General features: G+C 39.4%; 1 protein-coding gene across 2 annotated transcripts in view; it reads right to left on the bottom strand.

Annotated features, from left to right (window-relative positions):
- The window catches only part of SNX13 (sorting nexin 13), a 69,546-nt gene extending 47,123 nt beyond the window's left edge, over positions 1-22,423 (bottom strand). For both annotated transcript variants that reach the window (XM_071805080.1, XM_065831148.2), the window contains exons 1-2: positions 22,183-22,423; positions 455-567 (exon numbers count right to left, since the gene is read on the bottom strand). In XM_071805080.1, the coding sequence (XP_071661181.1) occupies positions 455-567; positions 22,183-22,194 (125 nt within the window). In that variant the 5' untranslated portion in view covers positions 22,195-22,423. The remainder of the gene's footprint in view (positions 1-454; positions 568-22,182) is intronic.
- Between the last annotated feature and the right edge of the window lie 477 nt (positions 22,424-22,900).

The following is a 22,900-nucleotide window of genomic DNA, read 5'->3' as shown; positions in this document are numbered from 1 at the left end:
ACACCCACGAAAACACCCACTCACTTTCCTCATGAATCAAGTATCTTAGGTAGGAAAATGAGACTGCGATAAGAGGACATAATTACTTAGAAAGTACTTGGGAAAAGAACTGACATGGTAACAGAAAGTATAAAGTTAAACATTGGTTTTATGTATTTGTCCTCCAACACCTGTTATAAATAGCTTGGGGTGGTGTTGTTTTGTTGTTTGTTTTTTTTTTTTTTTTAAATCAAAAATCTTATTTTTTGCCTGGGCAAATGTAGTACAAGCACTATTCAATAGCAAAAAAAAAACTTTTGATAAAATCAAGATCTCAAGAAAAATGCTTGGCTCATAAGGAGCTGCTCAAATGTGGAAATATTAATCACACAGAAGTCACTTCAGACTTTCAGAGCAAACTATTTTCTAATGTACACATTAAAATTTTACTTTCATAGTGAAGTAGTATACTTACCCACCCACGAAGCAGAGGATATAAAATGCTAAGTAAAATATAGCGAAGGGTCCAAAAGTTACTAGAAAAAGCACAACACCAAGACTTCCCCATCCCCATATGGAAAGACTGGCCTGTAAACAAGAACACATGGAAAAGGAATAATTAATATGATATTCGTACAACTTTAAGTTTCCAAAGCAATATTTGTAGTTTCTACAAAGCGTTATGCATATGAGCTAGATATGAAATAAGTTTTGCTTGATACAGTAAAAGTGATCTTCATTTTTTAAAAGCATATTGCTATCAAGTTATATTGTGGGCTAGTAGTCCAGTTTAGCCAACGTTAGAACATTTTTCTTTCAAATATGGTTACCCATCTCTTGCTTCTGATGTAACTATCGCCCTTTAAAGTATCATTTCTTTCTCTTCTCTATTCTCATTTAATGTACTTTTATTTCTTGAGATCCGTTTTTTTTTTTTTTACGCCTGTGAAATTCTCCACTATTTCCAGGCTTTGTAACAAAATAGGGAGAGATTAATACAACGTAATTTTACACAATTAAACATGTAATTTTCCACAGCCAAGCAAGGCTATTTCTTCCATAGATTAAATCAGACCAAAAAAAGTGTCCCTTTCTCCAGTTAAGTCACACACAGGTCAGCAGGCACACCAGATATTTGGTGCAAGTTTACTTTTACTCTTTCCTTAACACAAACAAGATGGAAACTTAAGAAACTGGCTACTGTATCTAACAATTTTTACCACAGAAATCAAGAACCAACAGTTCTCTGACATATCTAAATACAATTCTATTTTTAAATCAGCAAATTCAATACATAAAAAAGAGGGATCACAGCTGAGCATCTTCTCCATGCAGGTATTACCATGTTCCTAGAAAAGGTCAGGCTTAGCAGGCAGGACTGACACTTTGGCCATGGGGGGAGATGAGGGTTGTTTGGGAAGCCCATGGTGCAGCTGAAGGCAGCCACAAGCACATCTGTGGGGCTGGTGGCATTTGGGGGCTGGTGGCTACGTAACACAGCAGACAAAACCTTACCTGTGCTGGCAGATTCACCAGGACTATGAAAAACGCAGCAAAGTTCAGGTCATTGTGCCAATATAGATTACAGCATAAGTGCATTCATGTACACAAATACATACACACACACTTGATCTATCTAGATAGATACGTGTATGCATGTATATCCACATACATGCAGGGTAATCTAAAGAGTGGGGTAGTGAAAACGTGACTGAACTGAGCTACAATAGTTTTGGACCTTCACAACACTGCAATGCAGTCAACAAAGATTATATAAATCAAATTCAATCTAGTCTTGAGTTCAATATGGAAAGCATGTTTCAGTCAAGTCCCAGGAGTGTGAAATCGATGATGACAAGTATTTATAGGCCACCAAAACTGTTTCCAGCTCCAAGGTTCTCAACTTCTCTTTTTTTGTTGTCTAATTTACACCTCTCCTAGCCGTGATCCAATGACACCCTGATGGGAACTCAGACAACTGTGATGTCAACAAGTAACACTAAGAAAGTATTTATATAAACTTGTCTTGCAGTTTGACATGTAGAAAACAAGCAGAGATCAAACACCATCTTTGCAGAGAGCCCTGTTTTAGCTTTTAATATGGAGTACAGGGGAAGCCGGACTACAGCTCTTATTTCTCTAAATGGACTATTTAGACTTCATCTTTCCATCTTAGGCAAGGGATTCAGAAAAAACAACTTCCTGACCAAAAAAGTTTAAAAAATTCTATAAACAATGAAAAATAATATAAATGAGGCTCCTACATGAAGCAGCTTTGGTTCTTTTCCGAGAGTAAGACATCAGACTGCCCAAAAGCGAAATCATAGCTCTAAAGAGAGACTGTTTCATAGATGTAAATTGTAATCATCAGAATTTAATTATTCCTATTTTAATGTAAGAATTGAGATTAAATTCTATTTTCTTCCTCATTAAAGGTTCTTAGAGAGAGAGAGAGAAGCTATAGTGGCTTTTCTCTTAGTGTTTGAGGCTGGAAAAAAATACACTTGTCTACATACTTATGTGTTTAATTAAAAAGTGCTACAAGTCAAAAACTGGCTTGCAAGTGATTCAGTTCTCTTCAAGCTGAAAAAGTGCTTTATTAGATGATATTAACCATACAATCCACACAGCCAAAATGCCAAAAAATGGTGCTACGATAAAGAAAAAAAAAATTGGCCCCTGTTGAATAGAAGATTTCTTTGACTCATAATAAGTACATGCATAGACAAAGTGCTTGGGGGATGGGGAGGACAGAGAGAGCAGGACATCAATCTATAGATAACTGTCTTTCTTAGTTAATTGTTGTATTTGACATGAGCTCTCATTATACATCTACATTTCAATACACAAAGAAGATTCCTCGTATTCATGCCCTCAGAAATGCATTTTAACACTTCTGCAGAGCTATACAAGCAAGCAGAAGATACGCATATGAAAGATCACATTTAATGATTTTTTTTTTTTGGTCAAAAAAATCAGAATGCTTAATGGCATTGTTCAAAAAAAGTTTAAGTTCTAAATATGGGATAAGGACTCTCAGTGACTTGACAAAACTTAATTAAACTAGATGGCAGAATGCATATTCAGAGTTGCATGAATGCATAATTAACAATGAAAGTTCTATAATTCTAACAGATAAAACAGTGACCTTTTGTCCTATGCTCTAGTTTTGCAATTTAGCATATGGCTACAGAGATTCAAATCTCATTTGGTATTTTAATAGGATTTCTTAAAACTCACGTAACTTGGTACACTGTAGTAAGTACAACAGATACTAGCCCAATTCTTGTATACTTTAGATGAGTGGTTTATAGCCATGGATTCTGAGGCGTTCAAAGGGACCTAAACATCAGCATGGTTCCATTTAAGCTGACTGTAAATAAAACTTCCCATAACTTCACAATTGTTGAAGGGACTTAAGCAGTATGACTCCCAGACAAAACTGAAAACTTTGTTTGAAATTCCTTTACCATGTCAAAAATCAAACATTAAAGGCAAAAAAAGTCCAAACTTCACAAAAATAATGACTAGGCAGCTGGTCAGTACTGTGGAACTAGCTCAGGTATTTAAATTCAAACCTCACTACTTAAAACTTACCAGTAAGTTTTATTAATAATATCACTTTTTAATAGAGTCAGATTTACTGAAGCTCTGCCTAGCCTTGCTAAAGCTAACTGCAGGGTGAACACTGCTCACTCCTGACAGAAAGAACAAACCAGCCTTCTGAAGAGATGGTGTAATGCTGGCATGTAAGTAGCAGCTATTAAGACCCTTTGAAAGAAGCTGACACGCCCTAGGGTAGGACACAAACTTCTAAACTCAACTGTCAAGGTACTATTGATCAGATTTCAAGTATCTAGGACAGTTACCTCAATGCTAGAAAATAATATAGGCCTCAATCCTGTGGTAGGCATGTATGGGTACGTACTGTATACATACATACATGCATACACATGTGGAAGATCTTTATTCCAGATCAACCACCATTCCACCTCATCAGTTTTAGCCACTTTTGCTTACCACCACTACAGATGCCATATGTTAGCCCCACCATCGCCACTGCTTCTCTTTCATGTCTAAAGTCTTACAAATAAGAGTTCTGCAGTGCTTTAATAAGGTCATATACACAAAGGCTTAATGTAGCATCATATTCACTCAAAGGAATTTTCTGCCCCTGGTGTGGAACTGCTCAAGCAAAATAAACTGCAACGGCAGCAAAGGGCTGCCAGTAAGACCAAACAGTGCACTGAAGGGCTGCATCAGGTGGAAGAGACACACCAAGGTGAATATTCACATGAGCTTGATTCAGTTGTTACAGATAACAAGACTATCACCTCTCAATGACACACGCTTTGTTTTTTGACCAGGCTTTGTCCATTTTTCGCATTGAATGTTGACAGTATACAGCCAACTACTAGAAGTACATAAAGAACTTGCTTTCTTATATACATTTGCTTTCCCTTTTTTTGCCTTCTGCTTTCTAATTAATAAAGCATTTTGATGATCCCTGTTGGACGCTGTCATGGCTAATAGTGCTGAGGTAAGACCGACTACAGGACTTAACGTGGCCACATGGCAGGTTATGTAAATCCACACGATTCACTGCCTAGAAACTGTGTACTAAGGCCACACAGACAGTCTTAACTCAAAAGTTTAAGGGAAGAAAAATCCCACTGTAATTTAGTATGCATGCAGTTATGCATGATATAATTTACTAGTTATGAATTAGCTGAAGTATTTTGCAGACAAATCAATGGCAGTGTGGCAAGGATTTAATGTACCAACCACAACAGCAATGATTTACTCCACTAACAAACACAACTATGTCCTACTACACTTAAAAGCAGCTTCAATAGGTTTCTTCTTTGCTTAATCCAGCTGACAAGCTTTCAGAGTTTTGCCTCTATCCCATCTTTAAACAAACCTCACAGCCTTGATACAGCTTTCACTAAAATGATTAACCAAGGTAAATATAGGTGTGTTATTTTATTTAAACTGGTGCTGTCAATTTTAGTTTGCAAATGGCAGGAAGATACCTGTTTCCCATTTACTACAAAAGCACTGCTACTTCAGAAGTCCAGTCCACAGGTAGCCCTTTTCTTCCTATCATCCCCTTTGCCATTCAGCAGCCAACACACACATTCCATCTCTGGAGGCTCTGGATGCCACGGTCCTCCCGCTGCAGGTAGGAACTCCTGCTCCAGACACCCGGCTGTCATCACAATTCCTCCACGTCCTCAGAGTAACTGTGGTTCCAAGTTTGGACAGAGGGCAGGAGGGGTAACTAGGAACATTCCTACAGGAAGGCTGGGCTCTGCAAGGATCCACTTGTCAGTCTTAAAGCTTCACCAGCATGCTACTGAAATCTTACAGCTGTAGCATTCAAAAGGCCAATACCACTTCTGATAGTTGCCATTGTGATTGTTTTCAAATTTGTTACTAAAGAATAATCTGAACATTGAAAGAGTAGCATCATTTAAAAACAAAAACATGCTTCTTTGCCCACAATTCTTTTAGTGCATCCAGCTACATTTGTCCATTAATACTACAAAAATGACAGTAGCTGACCTGTCCCTAACTAGACAGTGATAAGTATTCTTTGCCATTTGGGTAGTTCAAACTATTTTTTTTTTAATATGATGTTTTGCCAAATGTATTTAATGCCATCTCAGGGCTCACATTAAAAAAAAAAAAGTCAAGGATTGCATATACAGTAGATGTCAAGTTTAATTTTGTTAATTCTACACATCCGCCTTTTAATTTGACTTTCATTTTGAGTGTAAATGGAACATGTTCACGTGGAAATCTTCCTATAATTAAGGTGGGTGTCATTTTTGTCAAGTGATTAAAAACATTATTTTAGGATTCAAATTACTGTCTCTTCACTAGCATGACAAGTAAAATTGGAAAGCTGTATCAACTGGAGAGCCAATTTCATCTGCGGCAAAATTGTTACATTATGCTACTACAAGAAATATTTAACAATTGTGAAATAAACCATTAACACCTTCGTAGTTACATTCTCCTACCTGCCAAAGTTAGAGCAATGAAGTAAAAGACATGTCAAGTGGGGTTTTGAAAAAAGAGTTCTGCATATCCTTGTTTTCTAACCTCATTGAAGGTCTCTTTTTAAACTCCTCCTTCTTTTTGCCCTTTTCCTTCCTTAGGCCAAAAAGGCTAGGCAAAGCAAAACCCTAAGCTCCATTTCTACTTCAGACTAAGTAAAAATAATTGTAATGAATCTATACAACAAATTACTACCGTATTCGCAAGGGAACTCCTGGCAATTTTTGTTTTTAAAGGAACGTCTATTTCGGTTTTATTGTTTTACGTTTAGATTTATTTTTTTCCAAAGCAAGCCTAAAACATTAAAATATATAAACTAATCACCTTTTAAATAAAAAATAAAAATAAAAAAAAACCACTACAAAATTTATGTTAAGTTTTAACAAGTCAGACCAATGAAGTTTTTTCTGGCTAAGTGCAGTATCCTGCTGATGCCTCCTGGTTACAGAGGCTGCAAACCCTCTTCCCTACTAAGCTAGAGTCCATCTGTCCCCTCCCCAACTCACCACCTCCTCCTCTTCCGCTCAGTGCACACTTCGTATGTCAAATGGCTTAATTGATTAACAGTTGGATTAATTCAAGTGCAATCATGTCTAACTGTATTTAGTTTGGATTTTCCTGCTGCTTCTCACACTGCACGAGACAAAAGCCTTTGGGACCATTTTTTCCTACCCTTCTCCACAGTTACACAAGGTGGCCTAACAAAGCTCTCATGGACAAGTAATAACTTTTCATCTCTATTTTAAAAACACAATTACTGCACTGTTTTGATGATTCATTAAATTAAATTTTAAAAGTGCAAACCTTTACATGAAAAAAACATGCTAGTATTCTCCAGAGAGCAACAAATTCCATTACTAAAAAAAACAAAACAACAAAGACCTGCCGTTTTCCTATAGTCAGAATGCTACTATTAAAGAAAAACAGAAAAATTATGTTCCATATTTTGACACAACTGGTTTGTGCAATAAAGCTGATGAAGAAAAATAACGTTGTTCTGATTACCACTCATAATTGTTGTACCAGAAATGGTAAATAATTTCAACACCAAACTTCCTTTTCAAGGGAAAAAAAAAAAACAGTAAAATTCAAAATTCAGCCTGGATTCAAGAGTCAAATTTTTTTTTTCCCTCTCTCACAACACCTGCTCTGCCAGCATTGCTGATCAGAACATGAAATTGGGAAATGGATTTTTTAAATTTTAAACTGACCTTCATTTTACTAACATTTATTTTGAACACTAACAGCTTTTTTTTTTTTTTTTTTTTTACATAGCAGAACTATCAGCAAGGGACAAAAAGCCTCATTTCACGTAACCTTATTCTGAAAGTGAAGTAAGTATTTATCTTGCTGCGAAAAACAGGAGGCCACCTTCACAGATACAACTTTTTCTGATAACTTTTTAAAATTGTTAAAGTGTCTAGTTTAAAAGTATATGAAGTTGTGGTCAAGTTTAAAAGAAGCACTTGACCATCCTGGATAACTATTGGGAATAGGAGATGCAAGCCCATTTTTAGGTACATTCTTAAATATAGAAATGAAATACTCAAACTCATTTTAGTATAATTTCAAAGAAGGCGATCCTTCTCCTTTGTAACAAGCCACATTGACTTACTTGTATCTAAGCATTTTGGATCGCCTTAGGTGATCCAAACGAGGCAAGGCTTATTGCTTGATAGGATCACCTAAGGTGATCCAAAAGGAGAAAATAAAGTAATCCCTCTAACTCTAGCTTGAATTCAAGCCAATGAGATAATCTAGGCTGTTCTATGTTCAGTCTCTGGATAAACAGATTACACCTATTTCAAGTTTCACTACTGCAAAACAGAGGCAAAGAGGAGAGGGGGGAAGCCCCCAGAATCTTTATCAAGTAAAAAAACCCAAAACAAAACAATAGTCTGTTCTCCTAAATAGCTAAAAATAATGATGTCACATGTTCTTTAGTCAAGAAACTGTTAAAGAATATTTCATTTGTGATTATCACTTAAGCAGCATTTTAAACTTCTTACTTTCTTGCCTAAAACTGCAGAAAGCAGTTATTGAGAAGTTCCTTTCAGCAATATTTTATTTCTTTAACTGCTAAATAAACCTGATCCCACCAAATAAATTTGAAAAATCATCAAGTTTGCTTATAGAACAATTTCTACCACTTAAGATTCCCAGTATTTATCCTGACAGAAATATATTAAATCAGTCTCTCTCCATGGGAGTCTGATGCAGTAGGTTGTGTCTTCATGTTCCATCTAATTAAAAACTTGGAGGCAGAGCTCAGGGCTACTGCAGAAACAGTTGAACAAGACACATTTTTTAAAAAAGGTTTCTTCATACCTTAAGAGCTATGCTTTTGAAGGCAGAAAAGAAATCTCTTCAGCTTTAAGCTCATGTTCCATGCTAGTAGTAACTTCAACTGAGCTTCCTTTCTGCCAAGCAATAAGCAGTCGCTTATTCCTTTAACTCATCTCCACTCTACTGCCCAAATCATGCTACTACCTGTATCAGCTCCTACTTGCTAAGAAAATAAATATTATATATTTAAATGGTGTGGGACCCAGCTTTCTGTTCAAAGGTAATCCATTCTTGTTCACAATCTTTAGAGGGAGGAGAAAGTAGAAAAAGATGGTTTATAACACATCTGATGAAAAGTGATTATTTTTCTCTGAATAAATCCATTGTTTCTTCTACAGAGGTACCACACAATTTCAAAGCTGTTGCTGTGTGTGAAATAGTTTGTGCCATCTTAAATCGACAGAAAACCTCAGAAACTTCAAAAAGCAACAGCCTTGGAAAACCAGAACGTCAAACCAAGAGAAATTTATTGGATTTTGCAAATAAAGATCTGTCAGGGACATGAAGGTATAAAACAACTCATCACATGTCACACAAGAGACAATACCTTCAAAATTTTCATTGAAAAAGAATAAAGTTTTTGTTTCTACCACTTGATGACTTGCCTAGAAGCACCTATAAGCAAATAACTATTCTCAAACAAACTCCTTAAAACCAATACTTTCTTCTAAAAGGACTGATAAACCATCCATTTTAAAGACAAATCTGCAGGATGTGCAGCTCTGGCGATCTCAGCACAGGAAAGACATGGATCTGTTGGACAGGGTCCAGAGAAGGGCCATGAAAATGATCAGAGGGATGGAACACCTCTCCTGTGAGGACAGGCTGAGAGAGTTGGGGTTGTTCAGCCTGGAGAAGAGAAGGCTCCAGGGAGAACTTATTGCAGCCTTTCCGTACTTCAAAGGAGCCTGTAAGAAAGATTAGGACAGACTTTTTAGAAGGGCCTGTTGACACAAGACGAGACGTAATAGTTTTAAACTACAAGAAGGTAGATTCAGGCTAGGTAAAAGGCTGAATATTTTTTACAATGAGGGTGGTGAAACACTGGCCCAGGTTGCCCAGAGAGGTGGTGGATGCCCCATCCCTGGGGACATTCGAGGCCAGGCTGGATGGGGCTCTGAGCAACCTGATCTAGTTGAAGGTGTCCCTGCTCAGTGCAGGGGGTTGGACTATATGACCTTTAAAGGTCCCTTCCAACCCAAACTATTCTATGAATCTATAATGTGTGTGATTTTTTTAACTGAGAATTAAACTTGTTATATGTGCTTACGTATATTTCATATATACATAAATATTATGTCTATACATACACACACACAAAATCCAGTACTGAAGTTTACTGTAGAAAGATTTAGTCATTAACTTCTGAATAATCTTTTAGTACCCTGGTTTCCTCAGGCTATAAAATTAGTGACCTCGGAGTTCTGCTTATGTCTTTAATCCACTGGTAATATTATTATATCTGCTATTTGCTACTTGCAGCAAAATTTTCAGAGTCCTCTGAACTACAACATTATCCCACAAACTTTAAGATTAAACTGCTTTGGATGCAGTACAGTATTTTATTGTAGTATTTTATTATTTTAAAAGCATATACAAAATCTACACGCTCTCAAATAAGCAACACTCCTCATGTAGATGAAAATGTTACTTTAAAAATATTAAGTTAGCAACACAACTTTATAATATTTCTATCTGAGACCAGACTAAATATGAAGAGAGACTCTAATTGTCTTATTAGGTCAGGTTACAAATGTGAAGGAATACAAGTGAAAGAAGCTAATTCACATTACATATAATTGCCAGAAAGTCCTCCAGTAACAGACATGCTCAACAAGACTACACATTAATTTCCACATTGTCCCTGGTGATCAAGGCTGTTGTCTGTAACTACTGTCAGTCATGTCATATATCTTTCTGGAGTTATTTTTGTAAACAAAATAATCTGGTTAAAAGATCCCCATCCCTCTCTACCTCTGAAAAAAAAAAAAAAAAAAGTATTTTCTTTATTAAAAAGGAAGAGAAAAGCTAGGAACAATACTGTAGGTCTCAGAAAGGAAAATGACATTCTCAGCTGTGATGTCAAATGGCACCTTGACTACAAGGCAGTATTGCAACCGGTACACTATGGAATCCAGAAAGCCAAAACTCAACAGAAAGCCAACATAAATGATTTCTCAAATTACACTGGCAGCAGAAGAGGATCTGCAAGAAGTCCAGGCCAGAAAGAAAGGAAAATACAGCCCAGCCAGCCTCATCTCAGTCCCCAAGAAGGTCATGATCTATCAAAATGGATCTACCAGGGGCAAATCATGCCTGATCAACCCAAAAGCTTTTTATGACGAGGGGACTTATGTTGAGGACAAGGAGAAGGACTTAGATGTTGTGTATCTTGTCTTTAGCAAGGCCTTTGACACAGTCTACTTATCACAAAATTGGTGAAGTATGGGCTGGATAAGTATATGATAAGTGAAAACAGACTGGATTGCTGGATGCCAAGACATGATCAGTGGCACAAAGTTCAGCAACTTTGCGGGAACCTTCAAGGATTAACACAGAGACCGATGATGTTTAATGTCTTCATTAACAACCTAGGTGACAGGACAGAGTGCATTCTCAGCAAGTTTGCATAGAATACCAAACTGGGGGGTACTGTGCAGGGGGATGTCGATTGGGCAGAGAAATAGGGTGACAGGAACCTCATGAAGTTTAACAAAAAGAAGTACTGGCTTGTGTCTGAGGTAGAATAACCCTGGGCCACACTACACTCTGGGAGAACTCCCTGGGAAGCAGCTCTACAGAAAGACAGCCAGGGTGGTCAGTAAGATAAACACGAGTCGGCAGTGTGTCCTTGTAGCAAAGGCAGCCAATCGCATCCTACCCTTTATCAGCAAAAGTGTCACCAAGAAGTCTAGTGAAGTGATCCTTCTTCTCTATTTGGACATATAAGACTACCCCTGGAATCCTCTGTCCAGTCTTGCTCTCCCCATTACAACACAAATCCATCTGGAAACCAATGTACAATATTCAATTCCACCACAAGGGATTTTGTGTCAAAACAAAATATATCCATATACTGAAGCCACATATTGGCTGGCTACCCTGGCCACCAAGGCAATGGTAGATTTAAAAAGTGTACTGGTGCTCCCAATTAATATTCTGACTCCTCCTCTATGTGAGTGGGAAGTAACACAACTTTTAAAAGTATTACCTCTCTGCTCCATGCCCCAGCACTCACCTTTATATTCAAAAAAAAAAACCAAGAGCAGTTGTCTCCTATACACCTACCACCAACATAATAAAGGGCATCTACTGCCTAAACACTGGAATCCGAAGAAACAGCTACCAACATTATATTCATTGATTTTAATATTTTGGGGGGTTGTTCTGTTCTTACAATTCCAAGACCTCAATCAGTGCCACAACTGTGAATCTAGTTTCAGTTTGGACTGCTGCTTGCAATGACTCTTTCATTATATCTGATTTCTCAAAAATGTACTGATAGTTCCCCAACATTTTTAAAAGTATGTAGTGCTTTATTACCAGCATCATAATTAACAAACTACAAAGTGAAATGAATGTAAATAGAGGAAGTTCAAAGATCAGAATATGCACCATAAAGAAGCGGTTTTCAGTAGTCAAATAACAAATAGATCCCAAGTTGCAAATACAGCACATTTGCAAGAAGAAACATAAATCTACCAACAGAATACTAGCATCTTTCTCTGAAGACTGTGATGTTACCCCACTGTTTCCTTCTTAAGTTTAAACTTGCTGCTGTTCCTTAAATGCCATAACCCTTCTCCAGTTACAAAATACAGAAACTGTGATACAACCACTATTTCACTGCAAATTCCCAGTAGCCTCTGAGAGTACATCTGAATTCCTACAAGGCCAAATTTCCTATGAAGCATGCTTAACGGATGAAGACAAAATAACCATGAAAACAGATGTTACACAAAATGATGAAAACGTTTACAAAGCTACAGTAAGCCTCAAAACTTCCAGTTCCTTCCAACTGTTTTTCTGGACAGAATATCATCCAGTTGCATAAAATAAAGCAAGAAAAAGAGATTAGTTCAGTGTCTCCAAACTGTTCGGTGGTCTATAATATCAAAAGACGACTGCAACTTCTTTAATGAGCCATTGATGCCTAACTCTTGGCAGAATGGACAGTGCCAAAAAAAAAAAACCACAAAAAAACCACCATGAAAACAAAAACCACCCACACAACACCACACACAGCATTTTGAAGATATGCCTAAAAATGCCTTTACTTAGAGGGGGGAGGGGAAAGTGTTTAAACATTATGGTCTTTTTCCAGTGGAATAAATGCCATAGGAATATTTATTAAAACATTTCAAACCTTTCCCCCTCATGTGCTTCATATCCCCCTTCCCAATCCCTCCTCCAATCCTTATCTGCTTGTCTGCTTCACCCACTTCGCTTCCAAGATATCTTTGGTTGACCATCTCTTTTGGGAAAGCATGATCACTCTAAGCATCTTCCATGGTCCTCTCCCCCTTGTTTTTTCTGAATAATGTTACTGAGAAAACAATTCTGCTTGCTGCCTCTGCAACCGCTCAGAAACTTCACAAGTGAAACGCTGCTGACAGGGGCAGATATGTGTAAGTAGAATGGAGCCTCCTACAATTGCTTCCAAGCCTCTGCTCCATAATGTCTGCCCCTCTGGCCTGTCTATGGAAGCCAAGAGCCTGTTAAGTATCCTAGATGAATCTTCTACCCTCACATAGTCTTCCTCTCAAAAAATCTGGGCGCAGAGTTACTGTGCCAACTACTTCCTGGCTATCTTCCAGGTGTATATACTACCTCCTGCTCACTGAAGAGGGAAAGCAAGCATGAACATCTGCAAATGAAGTTTACACTGACAGACAGTTCTATGAACTCAGTAGAACAGCTCATTCCCAAACATCAGGGCATGGAATATTTCCAGCACATTTCAATGAATTTGGAGGGGGGGGTGAATGGAGGAAAGAAACCACAGAAACAGTGCAGCAACTCTTGCCACTAGTATTTAAAGATTATCAACTGAAACTATCTACAGATGAAACTAATTAAGTCATTTCAGTATTCAGCTCTCAGGGCAAGTTTACAGAAGACATCTAAAAATATCAGTCACTGCCAGTCGCTCAAGAACAAAAAAGAAACCTAGCAAAAGTGGAACTAGCTAACCTTACAACTTTTTCTGGAGGCACAGACACAATCAGAAGTCACAGAAGGAATTATGACATTCCCTGTTTTCAAAAGGACAGGAATTATTTTGGATATTGATTAACTTCAGACTTAAACAGAAGGAAATGCAGGAAAGCACTATGCACTTCCTCACACCGGACCATGCAGCTGTTGATTCGGCAACTTCTCCTGAGTGCCCACCCTCACCCGTACCTCTCCAGAAGGGTAGTTCAACAAGATGAACCAATTCCTCATGCAGTTGCTGTTTAGCTGCTAGACCTGATACAAGAACCAGCATCACACCAGCTTGTGTCTGGTGGGAGGGAGGAAACCTCTTTAGCAGCAGCTGAAACTAGATCCAGTTAAGTTGAACGTGAAATGGCACTTTCAGTGTTTTAAATTGCTTTATGCATGTAGGATATGTAACAAAAAAATATATGGCCAACACAGTGACAGCAACAGGAAAACAAACAGATAAGGAAGAAAAATAAAGAGGAAGGAAAACACACAAGAGCAACAAGGAATAAGCAAAAGAACCAGCACACAAACAGCAAGGTAGAAGCATCCATAGACTAACCAAGGTATACTATTCCATACAGCAGGAATGAAGTTACTTTGATCAGTGGAAAACAGAAAAGTTATTTGCATAATGCATCAAAAAATAAAAAAAGTTACGGGCAAATGTCTAGAAATCCAGAAATAAAAACTAAGAAGAGTGCAAGCATAACGTTATATTGAGATTATTAAAATAGAAAAATAATTTCAAATAGAAAACAAAAGAGGATATTGGTAAATATGCACAATTAAAAGAAACAGTAATAGGCAAGAGCAGACCATCATTCATCAGAGAATTCAATAAAGGAAAATACCCAAGTAATGGAAGAGCTCAGAAATATTCACAGAAACAGGAAGTTCAGCTTTGGTCTCGCTATTGCTAACTTGTGATCTTTTCAAGAAGTCTTTAAGAAGCTGTAGTAGGGACACAAGACCAATACTATTTAAAGTCCAGACCTTAAAAAGCAACATAAGGAAATTAATAAGACTTAATTAAAAGTTTTAGTCACATATGCAAGCCAAATTAATGCAAGCATGAAGCACAAAAGAGAGAATTCAGTACATGCAGTTGTAAGACCATAAGGTAAGGTGCTAGAACTACATGCTTGTACACACATAATGAGGGCAAATTATATTTAACACAACTATTGTAGTGTACTCGATTTAGAAAAAAAAAAAGGTTGACTGTGAAAAGGAAAATTGTGGAAAAAATGAACATTTAAAATAAAGCCTTATTCTCTTAGCCTAGCATTATAAAGAAATACTGTCTTATCAAACCAACAAAAGTTATATTCACACAATGTTTTTCATAAGAATTTCAAAATTATATGTAAGCAATAAATTGTCATAACTAATACTCATTTCACTGTATGTACCATCAGATTAAATCTGTAATTGAGACATTAAATCACAAGATTCAGTATTTCATAATTCATTATTTTACTTTACAAAGTTAAAGAAATTTCAAGTTGTTAGCACTGTGATCAGAAATACTAATTTGACTATATAAACCATAAAAAGTAGTTTTCTTCCAAGTATGTTAAAAAAGGTTAGCTACCCCAATCAAACATAAATTTCCTTAAAAATTAAGGCATCAGTAATAAATATGCCAAGATACATGCACACACAGAAAAGAAAAAAAAAACCAAACACACACACAAACAACACTTGGCATAGCACTTAAGAAGACCAAAAAAAACTTGCACACCAAAAGACATGTAATTTCAAGCATAAATAGTTCCTTCAGTCGATAAGGAACACATATAATTATTAATATTACCGATCCTATTATTTTCAAGATATCACAAATATCATTACACATGCTTCAGAAAAGTAACACAATACAACGTTACAAAATACTACAACATTTGGGAAAACAAAAAATAAACAAACTTTTGAGTTACTAAAAAGGACACAGAACGCAAAGGTTGAAGTGTATAGGCTCCAGGCCTCACACAGAAGGATCTGAGACTCAGAGACATCTCTCCTCACCTGCAGCAGCCACTGCTAGAACAGCAGCCTAACAACCAGCAAAGCTTCCTCATGTCTCTATGCCAAACAGTTCCAAGATCATTTCGACAATGAGGAAAATTTTAAAGCAATCACTCTTTTTACAGTTACACTGCTTGGCTATTTCCTCAAGCATGTACACCACCAGTTTTTTTTACTCATCTGCGCAGTGTGGAATGCCAAATGCTGAACAGGGGATGACTGGGAACATCATGTATATTCTTTCCCATTATTTTCAGAACCCATTAAGAGCTATGAGAGAAACTACCTCAAGTCTGAGACACTGTTTCATAATCAGTTAGTTCACTGTGGCAAAAACTTCACCATGAACTTTCCAAGTATTTTCTACTTGGCCTTGCCTGACAGCACCAACAGGAAGAGTGGAAATGCAGAGCATCCTAAAGGATATGTAGCAATTTAAACTTCCTGCTCAAGTTCATTCCCTTACATCACAAGATAAGCCTAACCCCACTGTCTCCAAGGCACCAGAAGTGTTGAGCACAGCTATTTCTTAGAACTGCAAAAATATACTGAAGAATAGGAATACATAATCTTAAAATAGTGATATTTGTGAAATAACAGCATTCTGACAAAAACAGATTTTATTAAAATAGAACTGAGATCACCCCATTCCTCCCCAAAGCATGGGACTAAGGGAAGAGAGGCAGATGAACAGACATTAATAAAAATAAAAATCACACTGTAACAAAAGCACAGCTGCATTTTAGCAGTTAGTACTCTTCAAAGTAAGCCCCCAAATTCATTAATATTCTTGGAAAGAAAACTTGTAAAGCTCAGCTTCCTACCCCAAACTCCAACTGCAATGGGATACTGAATTAACCATTTTCAACATTTATGTTATGGACCAACAGATACCTGTGAACTTTTAATTAGGCCACATTACATCTCACTTGAATAAACACAGTTCTTTTTCCACCTGCTAAATAAAAAGCAGTTCTTGATATTTAATATTTTTGATTATGAAAAAATGGTTCTAACCAAGTCAAGGCACAGAAAGGACATCATACAGGCCATATGATGCAGGAAGGGACTTAATGGAAAGCAAGCAAGCAGAGATGGGTTTCTCTCCTTCTCCTGCTGGCAACTGGCAAAGTTCAAATCAAATTGGCCTTAACTAATCTTGCAGTTACTGTCCAATAAAATATGCAGAGCAACAGGACTCAAGAAGTTTAAGGGCCACTGGTGAAATAGCTTCAAAACAAACTACTGAACTAACCACTATGGTCAAACTCTATATTCTGTTCTGGGAAATCCCTGGATTTTCAGAGAATCCCACTTGCTCAAAACTAGTTTAAAAATAGTGGGGCTTTTAAAATGCTTGTAAAACACCCATGTTAGAATACAAGAATGAATTTGACTCACACTGTTTCAACTGCAACACTGAGATCACAGCCCTTCCATACAGAAAACAGAAAGTCAATCAACACAGAAAATTCAGAAACCCATCCCCTCCCTCCAAGGATGTTACAGGTTCTTCTGCTTCAGAGCAAGAATAAAATCTTTGACAGATATTCCCAGCCTTTGACAGGACAGGAACTGACCTCTTTTCCAAAATAAATGGCAATTATAAAAGGAGGCCCCTAGCTGATGTTTACTCACATTAAAAAGAAATGCCCCTTTCACCTCATACCCATTATAAAAATTACGGAGTCATCATTTTAAGGTGTAATACTATAGAAATTCTGTAAACAAGGTTAGAGTGCTCTTGTTAAAACATTTCAATATGTTTACATAATTAAATGATGCCTCATTTTTTCAATTCAGAAATCTGACATTACTTATTGGGGGAGGGAAGGAGGAGAACAAGCAACTAAGTCCAAGATCACAATGCCTTCTACTTCTTGAAGTTTCTCTCATGTAAATGAATGTGCCAATTGCAATTGATTTTTCTATTTTTCGTGACTTGGTATTCTCAGCCAAGCAATGCCAAAAAGTGCTAATGAGTCTTCAAAATATTATTTTTTTAAGTATTGCCAATAACTTACATTTGACACGAACAGTTTCTGTTTTCTAATAATAGCAACTCTCCTAATGCTAGTTCAAATGCTTTGTCATCTTCACAAGGGTGGGGAGAAAGGGACAAACACATTTAAAAGAGAGATAATTCCCTAGAGTGCAACCAGACAGAGGAAATCAACATTTGGAGCTCCTTCAGCTGTCTGACCAGACAACCTACTACTATTTTTTTGAACTAAGGAACTTTACAGTTTTCCTCTTTCACACTGTTTTGGGGAATAGTCCAGACTGACATTTTAGAGTTGATGCAGAACTCTGCATTCAGCCTCAGCAGGGACAACTGTATGCTCTAGTAGATCCGAGCATATATGACACCCATTCTTTGTAAAAGGCTAATTTTCCTAATTTTTCCATTCCTCATATAATTTTAACTGACACGCCACAGAATATGGAGTTATTAAAAGAGCTGTCATAGCAAAAATTAGGAACACAAAGCAGACCAGCTCTAGTGTAGAATTTATACACAAAGAGAGGCTTTTTATCTCCCAAGGGCTTGCAACTGATCCTCTAGTTAGATCTCATCTGGCAAAACACTGACACCAAGGCAAAGCCTCAGCATACGAGTTCCACAAAAGGACAGAAAACTAATTTCTTTCCACACCCTGGCTCATTGCCTACACTCTTGAAGTTGTCTCTACCAGCAAAACGTATTTCAGTCACATGAAGCATCAGAATAATCTTCCACAGCCAGGTACCAAGGAACAGAAAAGATTAACAATGACATTATATATCAATTAGCTAACTGTGAACTGCACCTTTCAAAGCTGGTCTAACATATACATTACAATGTGCTACTGTTTCAGTAAGGCTAATTCATTGTTATTCTAAAGTAACTCAAACCAAGCTGCTGAGTCAACCTTTATTCTTAAAAATCAGGCTAATTTGCTTGGTTTTGCTCAAAAACAGTACTCAGTGGTTAGCAGCTATCAAAGCTTAACAGAAAAGTTTCTTAAATACCTCTTATAAATAAAAAGTAGACTGTTTAAAGGAAAGGAAACACTACATGTAGTTAATGAATTAGCTTGAACAGTTGCAATAACAAGAAACACCAGCATGTCAGAGCTCATTTTGTATGGCTCATTTTCAGCTGCGGACAAGAGGAAAAAAAAAGTTTTCCTACTTTGTTAAATTTCAAAAACCTTCTCAACAGTCACTAGTCCTGCAACTAAGTACTCTTGCTAATCTGAGATTAAGTTGTCGAAAAATTAGCTGCTGACAAATTCAGAAAGAAGGCCTCACTAAGCATTTCAAAGCAGTTTAATGAGCAACCGGAGGAAAAAAATGGATAAAGAAGTCTACTCCTTACTTTCTTTAAAGTGCCTTCTTCAGAGGCAACACAGGCTGCAAATGCAGACAGCAAAGGGCATTGATTCGAAAGATATTCTAAAACTTCTTGTAAACTAAGTCCCACTGAGATCCTATTTAATGTTCCCATCAGAATTTAAGACACTGTTGACCACGAAGAGCCAGAGCTGCAGAACACCAGCTGCCTTGTTGTGGTCAGGGCACAACAGTTGCTACCATATAAGAGTCAAGAACGGTGAGGACAGTTGTCTGAAAACACAAGAGAGGAACCATCGCAACGCGTGTCTGCCATGGCCTCTCAGATGAGAAAGTGCTGAAACAGTCAGCCACTTGGAAACAGGCCACATGCGGTCTTGAAGAGCAAAGGAGACATCTGATAAACAAGAAAAGGGGAGCAAGTGAAAAGGCACAGAAAGGCCAATCCAACAGGCTTGGGAAATGATCGTTGCAGCAGGACTCTGAATGCATGCAGACAGAATGTGACTGCAGAAGCACATTCCAATCACCAAAATGACGAAAACTGGGGAACAGTGTTTGCTAAGTAGGTAAATAAGTATATGTGCTTCGCATCCAACAACATGATTTCTGATGCAAGCAAAATAAAAGACACACGTGATATTTTTTCCTGACGGGAAGTGCAATCTTCCCCTGAAATTACTGATTACAAGGTCCTACTCCTAACTGCATCCACACAAGCCTGGACCAAATCTGCTGCGGTCTGCATATACGGATACAGTCAAAGGAAAAAAGTAAGAAACTGGTCTCAAAAAAACGTAGGTTATGTTTTAACTGCAAGATAACAATAAACATGGAACCAGATTCTGTCTTTCCTTCAAGAATAATATTGTCTATATCATTAAATTATAAAACTAACAGTTACAGCAGGAGAATGTTTCTAAATTTTTAATCACTAAAAAAAAAAAAAAATTACAGTGATCTTGGCCATTCTAGATAGTAGCAAACTACGCAAGTCCACAAGTATCAAGCAATTTTTTAAATTTCATTTAACTGTAAGTTCTTAAATAATATACTTGAGAGAGAAAAAAAACAAAACAAAACACAAAAAAACCCCAGACTTCCTGACTGTCTCCTGCTTCCCACTCCTCAAAGTTATTAAGATAAATTCAGGCAGCCTATAGACATGTACAGTTTTCACCATTGCCCTGCTCTATACATTCTACCTCAATTCACACGTTTAAATTAAAAAAAAAAAAAAGAGAGATTTAGATGTTTATGGAATACTATACATTTATCTGTAGGCTTGAAGCAATCTGCATTTTTCTGCAAAGCCTGGAAAGGGTTCACGGGTGTGACTGCATACAGTTTTCATGAAGCATTTTAGCCACCAAGTCACCATTGGAGCACCCAAAAAAGCAGACTGGAAAGTCCTCCCTCCACTTCACATATCAGATGGATCCTTTGACAGTCAAGAGCTGTCTGGTTGTTTGAAGAACTCCCCATAACTGCTGTTCAGGCAGGCAAGCAAAGCCTGAAAATTTGCTAGATGCCCCCAAATTTAAAGTCATCTCCTTAGCAGAGACCAAGCCTGGAATACTTCATCCTGAAGCATCTTGCCTACAAATATTTTCCATAAAGGAACTAGAAGTAAAGGACATCAGAACCCAGTCCTCCAGTCACCCAGGCAAAGTATCATCACTGGCCATCACACACACAACTGCTAGGTTTTACTTCAAAAGGCCAGTGGAGCAAGTGCCATCCACCCTGCTAGACCAGTGCTATTTGGGGATAACAAACAAACAAACAAAAAATCCACTAAATCCCAAGACAACAAAGTGTCTTGGATAGGCACACGCAGCCATAATCAAACAGCAGAGACCAGTATGGGGCACTGACCCAGAACGTTCTATGCCATCCCTAAAATAATCTACATTACAATGCTTAATGCTTATGCATCACACTCAGCAATACTATTTAATGCAGATTATTAACCCTAACAACCCACCAAATACTGTTCGTGCAAAAATAGGTCATATATTTCTACAGGTTTAAGTCACTTGGCAAATTTTACCTTCCCAGGGAGATCTGAGAGCTCATGGCACTACAGAACCAGTTTCCTAATGTCAAAAAACTTCAAATTGATGCACACTGAAAGCTTTAGGGTACTTTTTTAGTTATCATTCAGGAAAGTAAAAGTACATTTTTCAGGTATCAGAAAACAAGCCTTCACCCGTCAAGATGCTTAAAGTACAAGACAACTCAGTTTTGAACAAATAACCTTCACCACAGGATGAAATAACAAATTATAAAACACTTATCACGGGTAATACAATCATCATGTTGGAGAACTATCAGTATGCCAGACACCTTGCTGACATATTAAAAATAGAAAATCGATTGGTCTTTCTAGAGAAAACTGAGTATGGGGGAAAGTCTCATTTCCAGAACTAGAAAACACAGCGAGATTCCCCCCTTGAGAGCACCTCTGGACACAGTGGCCATTTCTAGCCCACACTGATCCCAAAATACCTGCCTGCCTCACAGCTTGGCTGTCCAGCTGCTTTGGGACAGAAACCTCCGCAATGGGGAGAGGCAAACTGAGGCAGCTAACTTCCACCAATTACCTACAAACTCCCGCGACAACTATTCGGTTACAGCCGTTTTAGGGAAGAAAATTTAAAAATGCAAACACGGAGCCTTTATGAGTCTACCGCAGAGAAGGAGGCCAGAGGAGCTAAGTCAGAGCCGGCCTTGGGGGCCCGGGCGTGGACACGTCTCCGGCGCGGCCTAGGGCCGAGCAGGCCCCTCCTCACCAGGTGCGCTCCTCCAGCTGCGGGGACGACGCGCAGAAGGGGCCCCTCACCGGGCGGCACTGCCCCGCCGCCGGCGGATCGCGGGGGAGGGCGGGCCCGCCCCGACCGGTCGCCGCACGGAGCAGCCACGGCCGGGCGGGCTCCACCGCGGCGCTGAAGCGTCTGCCTCCCGTCCCGCCCTGAAAGGGGAACAGCACCCGGCCGGGGAGGGCGGAGGGGTAATAAAAGGGGCCCGGCGCTACCCTGAGGGGGCCGGCTAGCGCCTCTGCTCTGCCAAGGAGGCGGCTGCCTGCCTGCTACCTAAGCAGGTTGGAGGCCCCGGCTGAGGGCAGAGCCTCCTCTCCGCCGCGGCGCGCAGCTCGGGCGGACAGAGAGGCGCCCCCTCCCCTCCTGCACCCCGCGGGCCGGGCAGGGCTCTTACCTCTGCTAACATTATTACCCCGCTGCGCTGCGGCGCCTCAGCGGCTCTAGCCCCGCAGCATGGTGAAGCCTGGCGGCCGCGCCGAAAGCTCCCCCTCACCCAGTGGGGAGGCGAGGCAAGGCAAGCGCCGCCAGCCCCTGTCACCTCCCTCAGCGGCCGCCCGCCGCCCCCAGCCCCGCAGCCGCCCTCGCAGCTCGGTCCAGTGAGGCCGCCATCTTGGGAAGCTACGTGCACCACCGCCGCCGCTCCCCGCCCGGCGCGCCCGCCCATTGGGGCTGCGGGACGCGGGGCCGCCCCTGCCGGGGCCGGCTCACTGCCCTGCCCGCCCCGCCTGAGCACGGCCCGTCGCTCTCCCGCTGCCTACCTGGGTCAGGGGGACCATAACCAGCCTAGACGGCCCGCTGCCCGGATTCGGCGCCAGGGCTGCGGGGTGGCGGCCGGGGAGGCGCCGGGGCCCCGTGGTCCGGTAAATGCGGGGCCCGGGTATGGCTCGGGGGTCAGTGCTGCAGCCCTAGCCAGTGCTGCTGTGCAGCGGCCCTGGAACACTGTGCAGCCCCAAGAGAGAAGTTGTGGGCTGCAGGACTTGAAACATTGTCAAAGTTGCCTTGCTCTGGGTTTGGAGGTTTTTTGCCCTGTCTCCCTTGGGACGCCGGTGTGTCTTCTCTCTGAGCTCTGCGGTGCCAGGCAGCTTAATTGAAACGCTTTTTTGAATTTCTGA

This window comes from Patagioenas fasciata, chromosome 2, assembly GCF_037038585.1.
Source record: "Patagioenas fasciata isolate bPatFas1 chromosome 2, bPatFas1.hap1, whole genome shotgun sequence".
Classification (NCBI taxonomy): domain Eukaryota; kingdom Metazoa; phylum Chordata; class Aves; order Columbiformes; family Columbidae; genus Patagioenas; species Patagioenas fasciata.
Note: the sequence above shows the minus strand (reverse complement) of the source record. Positions and strands in the feature narration are given on the sequence as shown.